A 17,232-nucleotide genomic window follows, 5' to 3' on the forward strand; every position below is an offset into this window, starting at 1 on the left:
GCAAAGGCTTTCAGAGAGACCCTTTGTATCTGGCAGTAGGAAAGGTACTTCCTACAAGGTATTCCCAGAGAGACTTGACATGTGCTCCTCCTGTTTTGAGGAACACTGGGGTTAAAGCATGGGCTCACCCCCTGGAGAACAGTCTTTTCTCAAGGCCTGTGAACTCTTCACAGCCTACAGGTGATATTACAGTAACTTGAACTTCAATAAATAAAATTGCATAATAAGAAGAAAATGCATAATAATAAATAAATAAATAAAAACCCACAAATAATAAACAATAAAGAAAATGCTGCAAACACCAAAGATTCTGAAAATCAGTGTGACCTTGATTTATTTTCCTCATTGAGAATATCTTGATCAGAGCCAGTTGCATGGTCAGCACAGAAAGCGGAGTCCTTGTACACCAGAATTCACTGATGAGATGTATAGTTCTAAGAAACATATGGTGAGAGACACTGATGTTTGCTTCTGCTTCAGGTTAAGGCCTGGAATTGGATCTCTGTGTTCAGCCCAGGAAGGAGCCACACTGTTGCCTTTATCTTGTTCTTAGTGCAGGCAGTAAATAAAGTCTTGAGAATGGAACCTTATTTGGGGAAGAACTATGCTATGTTTTCAAAAAGGATCAGCTGCAGAGTGGGTGGAAATTAAACCTGTAAGTTGAGAGAAGGTTCTGTGTAAACCATTCTAAATCCTGTTCAGTTTCTCCAGAGAGACCTGATACTGTAATAGGCTGGAGGTGTTTAGGGACAGAAAAAGATGAGAGAAAAAGATAGGTAACAGGCAGGAAATGGGTGTGAGAGGGCATGGAAGAAAGGTGTTAAAAAATTGGAATAAGGGAATGGATAACAGAAGTCTAAGGAAGTCCTAATAATGAAGTCCTAATAGAGAAGTCCTAATAAGGAAGTGAGGAAGTCTATGGAGGGGAGAAGACAGAAGAGAGATGGAAAGAATAGAGTGTGTGAAAACATGAAGATGGGAGAAAGAGATGGAAGATTTACGAACTAGGAAGATGAAGAAAAGAAGCAAGAGCATGCAATTAAACTAATAATTTCCTGGAGTGGAAAGAAGGAAAAGACAAGACAATTATAGAATGGTTTGGGGTGAAAAGGGCCTTAAAGATCCTACTTCCAAGCCCTTTCTGGGGCAGGGACACCTTCTACTAGATCAGGTGGCTCAAAGCTCCATCCAGCCTGGCCTTAAACACTTGCAGGGATAGGGCACCCACAACTTCTATGGGCAACTTGTTCCAGTGCCTCACCAAACTCATCTTAAAGAATTTCTTCCTTATATCTGATCTAAATCTACCCTGTTTTAGTTTAAAGCCACTACCCCTTGTCCTGTCACCACACCCCCTTGCAAAAAAATCCCTCTCCAGCTTTCTTGTAGGACCTCTTTAGGTATTGGACAGCTGCTGTAATTCTCCCCAGAGCCTTCTCTTCTCTAGGCTGAACAACTCTAAGTCTCTCAGCCTGTCTTCATACGAGAAGTGCTCTAGCCCTCTGATTATCTTCATGGTCCTCTTCTGGACTCACTCCAACAGGTCCATGCCCTTCTTATGTTGGGGCTCCAGAGCTGAACACAGTACTCTAGGTGGGATCTCACAACAGCAGAGTAGAGGCGAGAATCACCTTCCTTGACCTGCTGGCTACTCCTCTTTAGATACAGCCCAGGATACAGTTGGCTTTCTGGTCTACAAACGCACATTGTCAGCTCATGTTGAGCTTCTCATCAAGCACCACCCCCAGGTCCTTCTCCTCAGAGCTGCTCTCAATCCATTCTCCAACCAGGCTGTATTTGTGCTTGGGATTGTCCTGACTCTAGTGCAAGACATTGAACTTGGCCTCACTGTGGTAGTTTTACCCTGCTGGGCAGCTAAACTCCACTACAACCACTCTCTCACTTTCCCTCCTCAAAGGAAACAGAGGAGAAGATATGATGGAAAGGACTCAGGGGTTGAGATAAGGACTGGGAGATCGCTCACCAATTGCTGTTGCAGGCAAAACAGATTCAGCATAAAGGAGATGAATGCAATTTTTTATCTATACATAGCAGACTAGAGCAATGAGAAATAAAAGCAAACTAAAAACATCTTCCTGTCCCATCCACTCCTTCTACCTCCTCACCCCCAAGCGGTGTATGGGAACAGGGAATAAGGGTTACTGTCATTTTGTCTTTTCCATTCTTCCATGGTTACTCTCTGCCCCTGCTCCAATGTCAGGTCCTTCCCATGGGATGTAGTCCTAACCAAACTGATCTTACATGGGCTTCCAACAAACTGCAGTTCTTCAAGAACTTCTCCAGCGTGAGTCCATACCATAGGGTCCATCTGTCAGGATCAAACTGCTCCAATATGGCCCCCCATGGGTGGCAGCTTCCCCCAGATCATCTGCTCCTGCATGGGCACCTCTCCACAGGTACAGGTCCATCCTGGAGTCTACTCCAGAGAGGACTCACCATAGGTCACGGCCTCCTCCAGGCTACATCCACCTGCTCCACTGTGGGCTCCTCCACGGGCTGCAGCATGGAGGTCTGCTCTGCCATGGTAAACCATAGGCTTTAGGGGGACAGCCTGCTCCACCATGATTCTCTCCACAGGCTGCAGGGGAACTTCTGCTGTAGCACCTGGAGCACCTCTTTCATCTCCTTCTTCACTCACCATGATGACTGCAGGGCCGTTTCTCACTCCTCTCTTCCAGCTGCTACTGTGCAACATTTTTTTTCCCCTTACTTAGATATGCTGTCACAGATGCACAACCAACATCACTTACTGGGTTGGCTCCGGCCAGCAGTGGGTCCCTTCTGGAGACAGATAAATCCAACTCTTATCTAATGTGGGGATGCTTCCAAACTCTTCTCACAGAGGCCACCCCCTGCAGCCCCCTTGCTACCAAAGTCTTGCCATGTAATACATGTACACCCACTGAACTGCCAAAAGTTTGCATGGAACCACCTCTCAACCCTGTCAGTCTCTCTCTGGATGGCATCCCTTTCCTCCAGCATGTCAACTGCCCCACACAGCTTGCTGTCAACTGCAAGCTTGCTGAGGACGCACTCAATCTCACTGTCCATGTCACTGACAAAGATGTCAACATCATCAGTCCCAGTGTTGATCCCTAAGGAATGCCACTTTCCTAACCTCATTCCTGGCTGCTTGGCAATTTCTCTGTATTCTTCCCAGGCAACCTGTCCTTGCTTCCTTCCTCTGTGTGCTTCCTTTCTTGTGTTTGAGTTTGTCCAGAAGCTCCTTGTTCATCCAGACAGACCACCTGGTGCTTTTACTTGGCTTTCTCTTTGTTGGGATGCATTGTTCCTGAGCTTGGAGGATGCTATTCTTGAATATTAACTAGCTTTCCTGGGCCTGTCTTCCCTCCAGGGCTTTGTCCCACAGTACTCCACCAAGGAGATCCCTGAAGAGGCCAAAGTCTGCTCTCCTTAGTTTAGAATAGTGAGCTTGCTGTCTTAAGGTTCTTGACATCCATCATTTCATGGTCACTGAAGCCAAGGCTGCCCTTGAGCTTCCAGAGGAGAAAGAGTTTCCCCTATCAAGTACAAGATTGTGCTGTGGACATAGGTCCTGTTTGCATGGGAGGTTTATGATCATCACTTTATCACCTGACTCACAGTGTACCTTGCCACAGTGTACTGAAAACATGTAGCTGAGTCACGTGGCTTCTTGTTAGTCGCCTTACCACTTCCAGTTAATAAACCTCTGGATGCTACTTGGCTTCCTTCACCCCAGGTAACTTGTACCAATACACAGGGAAATAAGAAGTAACTCTCGGGGAAAGGTTAGTTGAGAGTTATGTATTCTCCCATTCTGATGTTTCTGTCTGTTAGTTTAAGAAGGATGGAACAACCATGAGGAGTGGGGGTATTGTGATAAAAGGCCTTCCAGGGAGGGAAGCTACCTGTGGCATCAGCAGCACATAATACAGGCAGAGATATGTGACAGAGTAATGGACAAATCTTGTTGGGGATAGGGGCAAGGTAGGTAAAGAGTGTGAAATATGACAGTGGTAGACTGGCAGGGAACAGTAAGTCACATGCAGTTTCAAAAGACATGAATCCTCCATAGCTGACAGGGTCTATGCATCTGTACGTGCACACACTTGAGTACTGGAACATGTAAGAGCTGTGTGAAAGCCTGACTGTGTGAACAGCAGAGGGACTTTGGAGATTTTTCTTTCTCACTTTGTGGTGGGTTTACCCCAGCTGGAATCTAAGCACCACAGTCACTTACGTACCCCCACCCAGGTAAAGCAAAAGTGAAAGAAAAAAAACAACAACAGGAATAGCAAAAGAGAAGAAAACTCATGGGTTGATAAAGATGGTTGAATAAGCAAAGAAAAGAGAAACGGGAAAAGAAAGCAACAAATAAATAATGTAAATGCATCATTCAAGACTTCCCACAAACAGACCAACTACCAGCCAGTCTGAGCTACCTTCTAACTAACTAACTCCATCTCAGCCAGGCCCAGTACACCCTTCTATGGCACTTGAGTGCTGGAGGAAAGAGATTCCATGAGGACATACGTAGACGTGGGATGTAATTTTGCTTCTTCTTATGGAGCTCCTTTCCCGACTTCCCAGAAACCACAGGCTCCCAGTCCCACAGTTTGTAGTGTATGATTTTCTCTGGTCATCTCAGTCTCACTTACTTCATTCCCCAGGCTGGGAAGAAACTATTGACAGTTGCTTCTGCTGCCCAGTCTAATTGGACACAAAAGATTTTTTCTCCTCAGAAAAATCTTTGCTCAGCATTGTGAGCAGAGACAGAGAAGCTGCACAGAGGCCACTTCCTACAAGAACACTAAAAGTTGAGCTGGACAGGTCATTGAACAAGGTTGCTAGTAATTACTGTATCCTTTTTCTAGGGTACTGCCATGAACAGTAGTGCACCGCGCTGTAGGAAAGCCTTTTTCCCCCTGTATATGGAACTAACCTTTGTATTGAAATCTTAGGTTGATGGATGTATTGTGTCTGTCTGGGATGGAGTTAACTTCCCCTGCAGTGGCCCATACAGTGCTGCGTTCTGCACTTGTACCTAGAACAACACTGGTATTTTACCAGTGTTGTGTCTACTGCTGAGCAATACTGGCACAGCATCAGGACTTCCTCTAAGCCCCCAGAGCCAGCAGGCTGTGGCTGGGCAAGAGGCGAGGAAGTGACATCACCAGGGCAGCTGACCTAAACCAACCAAAGGGATATTCCATATCATATGAAGTCACACAGCAATAAAAGGCGGAAAAAGGAAGAAGAGGGGAGGGGTGGACTCTTGTTGTGAAAATGTCTGTCCTCCAGAACAGCTATGTTGTTTTGCTTTTCCTTTTCTTCTTTTCCTTTTCCCTTTAGTTAAATTACTTAATTATTAATACTTTTTCCTTCATAATTATTTTTCCTTTAATTAACTTATTCTTCTCTCAACCTGTGAGTTGTTTCTTTCCTTTTCTTCTTTCCCTCCTCTTCTGAGGAGGAGGAGTGAGAGAGTGGTTGTGGTAGAGTTCAGGTGCCTAGCAAGGTAAAACCACCACAATGGAGTTCAGTGCAGACATGATATGCACACTGTAGCCCAGAAAACCTCTAGTACACACACTGTAAGGGAAACAGGTTGAGAAGCAAAGTTTAGTCATTAAAACAGGCAGCAGCCCCATTCAGCTGTTTGTATCATACTTGAGAAACTGTGCTGGTGCTGGCAGCCTCTCTGTTCTTGATGTTATCTCATTTCCTGGCTCTGTCGCACTGTGTTTCAGCTGTTTGACTCTGACTTTGATGTCATTATGCTGGGCTGCACTTGTACATGGTTAACCTAGAAGAGGTCTGTATACCTAGAAAAGGTATATATTTTAGACATAAAATAATTGACAGCATCTTTTCAAGGAAAAAAAAATGCATTCTGCAACAGCTAAGGTGGTAATCTTCCCTTACTTCTATCTGTGTACAGATTAACAAAGCAAGGCCACACAGACAGGATACATCCCCACAATCATTATGGCTGTTGAACTATGTCAACATGAATATCACATCTGGAAAAGATGTCCCTACGTCTGGAAAATCACTTCATTCCTGAAGCATCATGTTCATGGTAGTGAAATACACATAGCAATTCACTGGATGCTGCTCTACTTTTTAACTCAGAAAAATAATCTTTTCTACCTATGCACTGAGAGGTGAAGTAAACTCAGCCAGAATCTGTACTCATCCTGCATGACACTCCCTCAGTATATGAGAAGCTCATCATTTTAAATCCACGTGTTTTTTGTTTGTTTGTTTGTTTGGCTTTCCCTTGTACTGGTTTTGGCTGGGATAGAGTGAATTTTCTTTATCATAGCTTCTATAGTGCTACGTTTTGGATTTGTGAACAAAACAGTGTTGATAACACACTGAATTTTCAGCTGTTGCTGAACAATGCTTAGACAACATCAAGGACTTGTCTGTTTCTTATATTGCCCCATCAATGAGCAGGCTGGAAGTGGACAAGAGACTAGGAGGAGACACAGCCAGACAGCTGAACCAACTGACCAAAGGGATATTCCATATCATATGACATCATAGCAGTAAAAAATGGGTGAAAGAAGAAGAGGGTGGTGGGGTTGTGGTAGTGGAATTATGGTATTTTCTTCCCAAAGTAACTCTTTTGCGTGATGAAGCCTTGCTTTCCTGGAAACATCTGAACATTTGCCTGCCAATAGGAAATAGTAAATGAAGTAATCTTACTTTGCTTCTGTACACACTTTTTGCTTTACCTGTCAAAATGTCTTTTTATCTCAACCTGTTAGTTCTCAAACTTTTACCTTTCCAATTCTCTTCCCCACCCCATTACAGGGAAGTAAGTGAGTGGCTGCGTGGTGCTTGGATGACTGCCAGGGTTAAACCACAACAGCTGCTCAATGAAGATCCTTCATAGCAGGATGTACTTCACTGGCTTTGCATAACTTTATGATGATGGCCTATCTGGAAGTTTCCAGCTCAATCTCAAGTGACTGCAGCCTGATTTAGCAGGCAGCTATGGTTTGGTCACTGCCTGCTTTTCTAGCCAGCAGCTCTCATCTTAGAGTCTCTCCAATGAAAGGCTGGGACAAGCTACATTCATGACTACATACTCTTAAAATGAAGTCTTCCCTATGGCTGCTGCTGCTTCTAGATTTCAATTATAGTGTAAAGCTGCCCACCGGGTGCTCATTTTTTAAGCCCTGAAGGTCTATTTGATGAATTCAAACTCCAACAGACTGGAGTTTTTATTGATATTTGCACTAGATAAATCTGTTAAAACAATAAATCTGTTAATTTTGCAGCCTGACCTGGTGCTATTATGGTATGAATTATTTAAAATGTTATGTATAAAGAACTAAATACACGTAGTGGTTCACGAGGCCCATGAGGAAAACCATGGGCTGTGCAAATCATTGGTAGAGAGGAGGCCCATTGACTACCCTTCAATGCAGCCAGTAATTAAAAGAACAAACGTGTGAGGTACAGAGAAATGACCCCAGGAGGATGCTTACAGGACTGCTGAAACCCACAGGACTGAGGGGTGACTGTCACACAGCTTCCTCATGGAGGTCAGCAGATCCCCACGCAGCCATCCAGCCCGAGGCAGAGGCACACTGTGCACCCTCACTGCTCTTCCTCGGGCACAACACATCCTCCTCTTCCTCCTCCTCCTCCTCCAGCCCCGCCTCCCCCGCTGTCAATTTGCATGCCAGGCCTCACCCCCTCTGTGACGAGCCGTTATAGCGCTGCCCCTCCCCTTTCCCCTGCCATCACTAGCGGAAGCGCCCGGACCTTGAACGGTGCCGTCCCCCGAGCTGCGGCGCCCGGCTCGCTTCCTCCCTGTCCTTCCCCTCCCTCTCCCCCCTCACAGCTCACGCGCCCCTCCCCGCCCCCCAGCCAACATGTGGGGAGCGAGCCCGGGGTGGGCGGCGGATGCGGTGAGTGCGGGCGGGTGGGGAACGGGGGAAGCGGCCCCTCCTGCCGCCCTGCTGCTGCCTCCGCACGCCGCTCCCCGCGCCGCCCTGCCCCGCCTCGCCCCGCCCCTGGCAGCCGTTGAGAGAGAGAGAGAGAGGGAAGGAGGAGAGGGAGGGGGGCGGTGAGGGTGTTGGTACGTTGGGGAGGAGGAAGTGGCGGCGCTGGCCACCATCTTTGGGGGGAGCGTGGCGGGCAGGTTGTGGGGCCGGGGGGGGCGCGAGTGGTGGTGGTGCGGCGGTGGCTGGATTGCTGCCCCCGCCTCCCGTGTCCTTGAGCTACCAAGGAGTCGCCTCTGGAGGGAGTTGGTGAAGCGGGGTGACCGCAGCAGTGGTCCTCCACGGTGTAAAGGGTGTTGGTATCGCTGTGGAGAAGATCACCTGCTCTGTCCTCTGTGTGTTTATGCTAGCGTCATTTTCCCTCGCACTTCCCCTTTCCAGCCCTGAGCTCTTGTTTCAAGTCTTGCTTGTGTTCCCATCAGGGCCCTAGATAACATTATTTATAGGCAAAACAGCCTTCAGCAGTAAAGCACAGCCCACCAAATGGATAGTATAAGAAAGCAACCCATCAGGATGCACCTTAAAGCGTGGTTATTCAAGTCTAAAATTGCAGCTAGGTAAATGAGACCATGCATTAACAGTAATTAAAAAACACCCACAAACGTATGTGGTCATAGCACAACACACAAATGAGCATTCATTCTCTTTAGAAAGGTGTTTTTGCTGTCAAAAGTAATTGCGTTGGCTTTAAAACGTTCCCGGTCAGTATGGGACCGTTAAAAGCAGTAGTATTAGTGGGAGTTGAGAGGACTTCTGTTAGCAACAGCATTGCCGATAAAATTATCATTGCTGCGTCTTTGATATTTGACATCCTGTCATCCAGAAAACCCACTGAGTTTTTTCTGCTTGCTGTGTGTACATTCAGAGGTTTTGGACAAAAAACTACCTGTTCCTTATAAGTGGTGTGAATATGCTTTTAAATCCATCAGTAAATTGAATGTTTTTCTTCAAGCATTTTGAATTTGTATCACTTTTGAGAACAGCTCTTTTGTTGTGTTTTTGGCTTTGTGTCATTCTTCCATGCTACCATACATACCATCCTGGAATCTACCTGTTTAGCTTGGACTTTGTGGCATACTGTAGCTTCAAAAGCTATGGGCATAACTGTCTCATTGACAAATTATTCTGGAGGTTGTGTTGCTCCCAAAGGCATACAGATGTGTTGATAGGGCATAGATGAATACGCCTTCTCTGTTTGTAACTTGTTTGAAAGCCATTACTGATTTGAATGATCAGATTCAAAGCCCTGAACTAGCATTGGCATGGAGTTGTGATGTCTGGCCATTTTGGTAGAAACATAAGGAAACTAAAGTTTACTAAAAAAAGCCTGAATTGCTTTCCTCTTAGTTGTTTAAAAAAAAAAAAAAAGTGTAGGCTACTGTATGTCAACCTGTAGGAGAGAAAATGGCCAAATACTAATGTAAGCAGAAGAATCAAATTGAAGGTGGAGGTTTATCATCAAAAGATCTTGGTCACTTGTGCTTTAACACCAAGTGAATATAGGCTCTATGTTTTTGTATTGGTGTGAAGAATGGAAGAGTTGTTGGTAGATGCCCTCTGTAACAGAAGACATTTTTCTTACTCTTGCAAAATATTTTTGTCATGCAGCTGATGTACCTCTGGTCTAATTTTGCTGGAACTTGAGGCAGCTATATATGTAGCTAGCCTTGCAGGCTCTCATTTCTACTAAAGCAAGTTTGCCCTCAAATTCTGTATTTTAGAGATGTTGTATAGGTCTATCACAAATTCTGCTTTTTTTCCATTTATGTCTTTATAATATTCTAGAGCTTTTGATGGTAAGGGGTCATTTCTTTTTTGAAATATGGTCTCTAGCTGTTGCCATGAAGAGGTTTCTAAAAAATTAAGGCAGAACAATAGCCCTAGGGTAAGTTTTCTGCTCAACTCCTGTCCCAGTAGTACTGGCCAGTTGTTACCTATTTCTGGTTTCTCATATATGCCTTCTTCAGGCCTCTCTACCTTTTTGTGGGTTGAAGTATCCAGGAAACATCTGAAACATCTAGGAGATTAACTGAACTTTATTTGCCTTATTTGTTCTAAGTGTATTGTTCTGCTTCTTGAAAGAAAAAGTTTAGTTGAGGAAATTTTTGGGAAGAGCATCTGTCATGATTAAGCAGTTAGATAAGATGAATTGCTAACCCTGTTTGGGAGGAGGTCATACCTCTTTCTCTGAAAGATTCCCCCGTGTCCCTTTAGCATTTTTGCTGTTTGGTGGGGAGGTGCCATATTAGGTAATATCATAGAATTATAGAGTTGCTTGGGTTACATGTATGTAGTAGAGCCAAGTACTTTAAAAGTTTTCAAGATTTTATTGTTGAAAAAAGAAAGAACAATCCCAGACAGCTCCTAAAGATATTCAGGCATAACAAGGTCTGGGAAAAGTCTTTTTTGTGATACTATGTATGTCAATGTTTCAGGAAGTGCTTCAAAGAACACCTGAAGAATTCTTTCAAAAGATGGAAGGTTCAGTTGAAGAGATGGATACCTCTGATACCCAGTGGGGCTGGTTTTATTTGGCTGAATGTGGTAAATGGCATATGTTTCAGGTAACTACATATGAAGTTATATTAGTTATGATTTCTGTATGTCAAACTACCTATTGTTTAATTTGTCTGAATGTGCTTTTTCATTTATTTTGAAGACTGATTCAAACAGTCATTGCTCAGTTAGCAGTGAAGATATTGAAAGGAGCTTCAGAACAAATCCACATGGTTCTCTTTCTTTTACTACTGCAAAATTTAACTACGTGCTAGATTTTTCAGGTATGTATCTTCATTAAGTAAATTTAAATAACAGAGGTGTCAGATAGATGAGTTCATTTGTTGATTGAGGAAATAATTGTCCTCATCTCTACTGCACTTGTGATAGGAAGTGTCTTTATGGGAAAGTATACAGGCATTTTTTGAGGTCCCTGCCTTGTTACGTTTTCTAGTGTAGTTTACGAATAAAGTAGATCATTGTATTTACTAGGAGTCAGTCGTGTTAGTATTGATTACCTTATTGGGACTGTGAAATTTTTTTTTTTTTTTTTTTTAAACACACAACAGAGCTCGTATGCTTGAAAAATCTCTCCCATTTAGAGGAATAATAAACAATTATATGGAGGAAGTTTTCTGCAAAATATTTTTAATAAAGTGATTTTTTAATTTGGCATGTATTTTAAGCCAATTCTGTTGTTGAAATAACAAGGAGATAGCCAAAAGGATTTGATAGTAGGCTGTAGTAGATCTTATGTATGTCATATTTGTAAAGTACAGAAAATTACTGAATATATATGTATCTAATTAATGTGTTCTTTATTTAGAAATGTGTTCTAATGACTTTTTTAGCTTTTTCATCAGTACATTATTTATCTTTTGAATAAGTTCTGAAACAGTTGTGTGCTTAAATAGAAGCCTCTTCCAAATTGAAGAAAATAACGGTATTTCAAATACAGATAGAAGGGAGTGGGTAAAACAGTGATGTACTTGGAATAAAGTAGCATGTAACAGTACAAGGAGTTTGATGTTTATTTATGTTGAAATGTCTGTTAAAGAAAAAGAAGTTTCACATCTGGAATAAAAGCAACAATAAATGCAAATGTTAAATGACATTTTTTATTGTACCATTTGTAGATCATGATATTTTACATTAAGAACAGTCTTAAGTCATTCTAGTGGTGTTAAAGTCAGTCTAACTTTAGCCATTGATTTAATGGGTCTGAATAGTGGCTATTAGAACAGTGTTCTAACAATAAGCATTTAGTTTGTATAGTATTTGCAAGTTTTGTCAACTCATAAATGGCAGAGATTCTGAGGTCTGTATTTTGAGTTTATCTAAAATGCATATTTGTTAATTGCTGAAATACGTGCTGTAAAGCAACGTTTGATGTAGTAGTGTTAAAAAAAAAACAAAAACAAAAACAAAAAACACATATAAATACTTCATATGCATTCCCTATGAATCCCAGAAACATTCATCCTAACTCTTGTTTTATTCTCAGTGATGAAACAAACCAACCTAACTACCCTTAAAGAACGGCCAATAAAGCGAGCTCCCTTTTCTATCAGTGCTTTCAGGTAAGGAAATAAAATGAAGCCTCTTTATTTTGATTTTAGTCCTGATTTAAGTAATATTAAACAAAAATACGTTTTATATGTATTGTTTATATTTATTTACTTTTTGCATCAAACAGTGTAAGAATTGGACTAAAATGGGATAGCAAGTCAAGTGAAAAGAAATTTTAGAGGGAGAGTGACTTTTTTTTTTAATTTCTTTGATATATGTGTATATATATATATATTTTTTTTTTTTTTAGAAAGTAAGGAACTTGTAGTAAGAGAGGCAAGGCGTACTGCATACTGATATCCTTTGGCAAAATTCTTAAATCTGTGTCTGACTTTAGCTATTGGAGGCACTTGCTGTTGAATGTACCTGTTGAATCAGAATTGCTGATTAGAGAACTGGAGAAGCAGCAGCAAAAAGTGGAGTAGTTTGTTCCATTGTAACAATGACTTCATAAATGACTTAGAAGGAATATTGTAACAATAAAAAAATATATATATTTTCTTGCCTACATGTTTTAATCATTTACTCTAAAATGATTTGAAATGACCAGAAATTGCATCCTAATGAGAAGATTGTTTTATGAGTCTAATTGTTTCAGATTGCAAGTTTCTGACTTTTTGATTAGTGATTGGATGTAAAGCTGTGGTGATGTAAATCTGATATTCAATAAGTGGTAAATATGCAGTGATACTATTGCAGATAAAATTGACCATCTGGATTGTGGGTTATTTTTTTCCAAAATAGTACTTAGAAATAATTTTAATTCTGAATGTTGTCTCATTATACTTTCAAAAAGAAATTAGTAAGAAATGTTCTTAGCAAACTTTTTAAACTGACATTCAGGAGAGGGCTTTTTTTTTTTTTTTTTGAAGTATCAGCTGTTTTTCAGTGAATGTTCCCAGAAGTGTACATCTGATAATGAGGCAATTCAGTTTCGCTTTTTGTTTATTGAATTCAATACTTTATCAAAATCATTGAATTCAATACTTTATCAAAATACTATCTTTTCACATGCTGACACCATTCTTTAGTTTCAAATTGCTTCATTTTGTCCCTGTTTTGAGGCTTAAAAGACGCTACGTATGCGGTGTAGATGCCTAAAATACATTTTTATTGATGTCGTGAGAACAAATTCAACCAAACTTTTCAAGTGTGTATTTCTACCACAATGATTTTAAACACTTCAAATAAGGGCTTGATTTTCAGAGGTTTGGACTAGTTTTATTTCCTGATTCTTTGGAACGTTTGGGCTCTTTGTACACTCTCACATTTCTAAATCAGTGTTGCTCTCCAGATGTTGCAGACCTTTATGACCGTTTCTTTTGATTTAAATTTCTGTCTTTTATTGGATAGATGGTGTAATAAGATTGTTCATTACCATGGTTTGTTTTGATTTTGTGAAGTTTTTTTTTTTTTTCATACTGTATTGTATAAAGCAAGAGATTGACTGGAGGAAGAAAATAACTCTTTTCCTTGATGTGATGTGTTTTTACCCTTTTTTGTTTGTTTGTTTGAAGCCTCATTTGTGATAATGAAGCTATCCCTGTTCCTTCACACTGGGAGAATGTAAATCCTGAGGAGCCATATCAGGTAAGAATTGGTAGACAAGTTGGACAAAACCATGTGATAATGAAATAATACTTCACATTGAAAATGTGTTAACCTCTTTTTTTCCCCAGCTTATTCCTTTGCAAAAGAAAACAAATGAATATATTGAAGTTTCTGGTCTCTTTGGAAAAACAATGGATACCCACCGAATTAAAAAAATTAAGAGAATACAAAATCTAGACTTGTGGGAGTTTTTTTGCAGGTGAGATTATTTTTAAAGCCAACAGGTTTACAGTTGTTAACAGAGCAAATCTCGAAGGCATTCGGTAGGAAAACGTTTAGTTGCTTTTATTATTATTTAATTAAAATGTGTTAGTTTTAACATTTTTTCTTTATTTGCTCACCTGTCGTTCTTCTGATCATGTTCAAAATTCGGTTTTCAAGACTCTTAACTTCTACAGGTGCAGAACTGTAATGCTTCTTTAAATGCATTAGATATAAATGTAGCACAGATGAAACATGCATTGAAATGTTTCTGGAATTTATCATATTATAGTATTGTTCTAATCCAAGAAGTTGCATATAAATTGGTATTTAATATCTTGCTGTCACAGTTGTTTGTGAAGTACACATTACTTTTGAACAGTAAAACAAAATAAACATATCTTTCAAGCTAAATAAGCTAAATACTGCAAGGTTTTCAATCCTGTGAAATGTATTTATTTATAAATCTGGAATAATTGAAATATAATGCCATTAATACAATGAAGAATCTTTGCTGCCTGTCTCTTTACCTAGACTTGGTTGATAGAACTGACAATTCTCCAAACTGTAGGCCCTGAGAATGCTTCCACAGTTCAAGTCTGTACTACAGACTTGAAGCAGACTTATAAGCAGATTACTTCATTTGATAAACCTAAATATGTGCCTTCTCTTTCCCCAGGCACTGTGTTTTTTATGGGAAGAAAATTCAGGTACATAAACAAGGACAAAGCTATGATACACTTAAGATTATCCTTGTCTGGACAGTCAAGGGATCATAGCTATGAACAGCGTAGTGATTTAGATGTGGCTCCAAAGTCCAGTTCTTCAGGGGTCTTAGGAAAATGCAGTTGATAGAAAGTCGCTTGAAAAAAGGTTGATGAAAAATACGTTTATTCTTTAATTGTGGGTGCTATATGGCTTTCTGCCAAAAAATCTGTAATACAGGTTCATCTGTAGTATAAAAGTTTAGTGTTTTTTTTCTACCGAAATTCTAGAATGATAGAACACAAGACGTAGCTCTTTAGAAAGTATATGAACCATAAATTCAGAAAACCATGATCATGTTGAAGAAATTCTACCTGAACAGTAAGGTAACTTTATTTTTAAGGTTTTTGCTATTTTACCAGGATAATTACTCTTAATAATCCACTAACGTTGCTATCCCTCCAACCATACTATTTAAGCTGATGAAGAGAACAAAAAATACAAAATAGGAGAACAGTGCTTTTTATTTTCAAAATCTATGTTCAGGAAATGACTATATTGAAACTAATGTCACGTGAACAAAGTTGATAAATTTTTTAAAATACCTTTTTTCCTAAACTTAGATTACTTCTGAAAATAGTCTATGACATCCAGATGTGCAATATCTAAACATGTACCTTGAGAATTCTGATCTCTTTCAAAAGCTGTAATCATCTAGACACTTGGAGAAGTGGAATTTATGAAATGTTTTAGGTCTGTTCTCCCTGCGTTGTTTTCAGCATAGGAACTTGATTTGTTTGTGCGGATGTTTATAATACTGTATTGTGTGTTCTCTTTAGGAAAAAAGCTCAACTGAAGAAGAAAAGAGGTGTCCCAACTATTAATGAGCACATGTTATTTCATGGCACCAGTAATGAATTTGTAGAAGCAATATGTATTCATAATTTTGACTGGAGAATAAATGGGATGCATGCTGCTGTATATGGAAAAGGTAAGTATTTTTGTCACACACAGCAGTTTGGCAATCTGAACAGTTAGTTCAACATTATTACATGTTCCCTATAGAATGTTCTTTGTACTCTTTGCTTTTCAGGGAGCTCTTTAATATAGCTTTGCTTTTACATCAAGTGTAATTAAGAAAGTTAGGATACAATAAAGAATTTAATCAGTGCAAGTGGCTGGTAGAGCTGGGGGCTGGGGTGGGGGACAGTTGAACAGCAAAGCAAGGTTGGTAATGAGGTTAGTGTCCCTATTAAAAATGTTCACGCTAAATATTTGTTCACGTTACTGTAGTTCTAACAATTTAGGGAAAAAAGGGATTGCTGCTGAACGTAAACAGACAGATGTATTTCGTTATTCTGATACCTATATCAATGCATTACTTGAATCAGTTAAGCTACCACAACAAGAATGTCATCAGATACTTATTTTTTTCTTTTTTTTTCTTTTTTTTTAAAATTTGCAAGGGACCTATTTTGCAAGAGATGCATCATATTCCAGTCGTTTCTGCAAAGAGGACATCAATCATGGAAACACCTTTCAAATTCATGGTGTGAATCTGCAGTCTCATCCACATAGACCAGATAAAGTCATGTTTCTTGCTCGTGTATTGACTGGTGACTATATCAATGGTGATTCAAAATACATGAGACCTCCTTCAAAAGATGGAAGTTTTGTGAACTTGTATGACAGCTGTGTGGATAATACCTGGAACCCAAAGATCTTTGTTATCTTTGATGCCAACCAAATCTACCCTGAGTACTTAATAGAATTTTGTTAAGTTCAAAAGGAGCTGAACTGAATATTTGTTTGTCTTCTTGATACTTTTGTTCCTTTTGCAAAGACGACAATATAAAAACTTGAAGCGTGAAAGGAGGGAGGTGAAAGAAAAGGTAGCATATATTTATGGAGGAGGGAAGCTATTAAAAGTTTGAGAGATTGTCCAACTGTTAAGATCTGTGAAACAAACTTTACTAATGCCTTTTTCAGATGTAGCAACTACTACAAATCTGAAATGCTTAGTGAGCCTTAGATACATTGTGCATTGGTAAGTTTTCAAAGACAAGATGTATGTATAAAAATATATTACAAGTATTTATTCATGTGGTAGAAATATGTTTCTTATACAGTATGTATATGATGAAACTAACCTTTTATAAAGATTGTCTGTAGAACTTAAATGTAAACTCAGGCGACTTTTCCTATATGTATGTATGTCTGTGTTCTATAGTACACATTGCTTTGCATTTGGAGGTCTCTTGGTTTGAATTCTAAACCTGCAAAAGGAATCCATCTGGAAACAACAGATAAAGGACCTACAGTTCACCAAAGCTGCTATGTTTGACTTGAAGGTAAGCTTCAACTATATACTTGCTAGATTTTAAAATTGCACTACAATTTCAACTTTTAGTTTTAGGTTGGATATTAGGAAAAATTTCAAGGGTTTTGAAGCATTGGAACAGGCTGCCCAGGGAAGTAGTTGAGTCATCAGCCCAGGAGGTATTTAGATGTGTAGATGTGGTGCTAAGAGACGTGGTTTAGTGGTAGGCTTTGCAGTGCTAGGTTAATTGTTGGACTTGATCTCAGAGGTCTCTTCTAGCCTAAATGATTCTATGATCTCTGATCG

General features: G+C 40.1%; 1 protein-coding gene and 1 long non-coding RNA gene across 6 annotated transcripts; one reads left to right on the forward strand and one right to left on the reverse strand.

Annotated features, from left to right (window-relative positions):
- Positions 1-5,598: 5,598 nt before the first annotated feature.
- LOC140003359 (uncharacterized) lies at positions 5,599-7,662 on the reverse strand. Its single transcript, XR_011811858.1, has 2 exons — positions 7,506-7,662; positions 5,599-5,828 (listed from the first exon to the last, which is right to left on the reverse strand). It is a non-coding gene; the product is annotated as an uncharacterized lncRNA (long non-coding RNA).
- A 78-nt stretch (positions 7,663-7,740) lies between these two features.
- On the forward strand, positions 7,741-16,812 carry PARP11 (poly(ADP-ribose) polymerase family member 11). 5 transcript variants are annotated; one of them, XM_027449833.3, is made up of 8 exons: positions 7,741-7,931; positions 10,460-10,588; positions 10,684-10,804; positions 12,025-12,100; positions 13,607-13,679; positions 13,769-13,899; positions 15,446-15,597; positions 16,073-16,812. In XM_027449833.3, exons 1-8 carry the CDS (start codon positions 7,896-7,898, stop codon positions 16,384-16,386), a joined length of 1,032 nt encoding a protein of 343 aa, XP_027305634.1. In that variant the 5' UTR covers positions 7,741-7,895; the 3' UTR covers positions 16,387-16,812. The 5 variants fall into 5 exon arrangements, with proteins under 5 accessions (XP_027305634.1, XP_027305636.1, XP_027305635.1 ...); XM_027449835.3 differs by having other exon boundaries at positions 7,751-7,793; XM_027449834.3 differs by lacking the exon at positions 7,741-7,931 and adding an exon at positions 7,940-8,101.
- The last annotated feature ends 420 nt before the right edge of the window (positions 16,813-17,232 follow it).

The sequence above is a fragment of the Anas platyrhynchos genome, chromosome 1, assembly GCF_047663525.1.
Source record: "Anas platyrhynchos isolate ZD024472 breed Pekin duck chromosome 1, IASCAAS_PekinDuck_T2T, whole genome shotgun sequence".
Taxonomy (NCBI): Eukaryota; Metazoa; Chordata; class Aves; order Anseriformes; family Anatidae; genus Anas; species Anas platyrhynchos.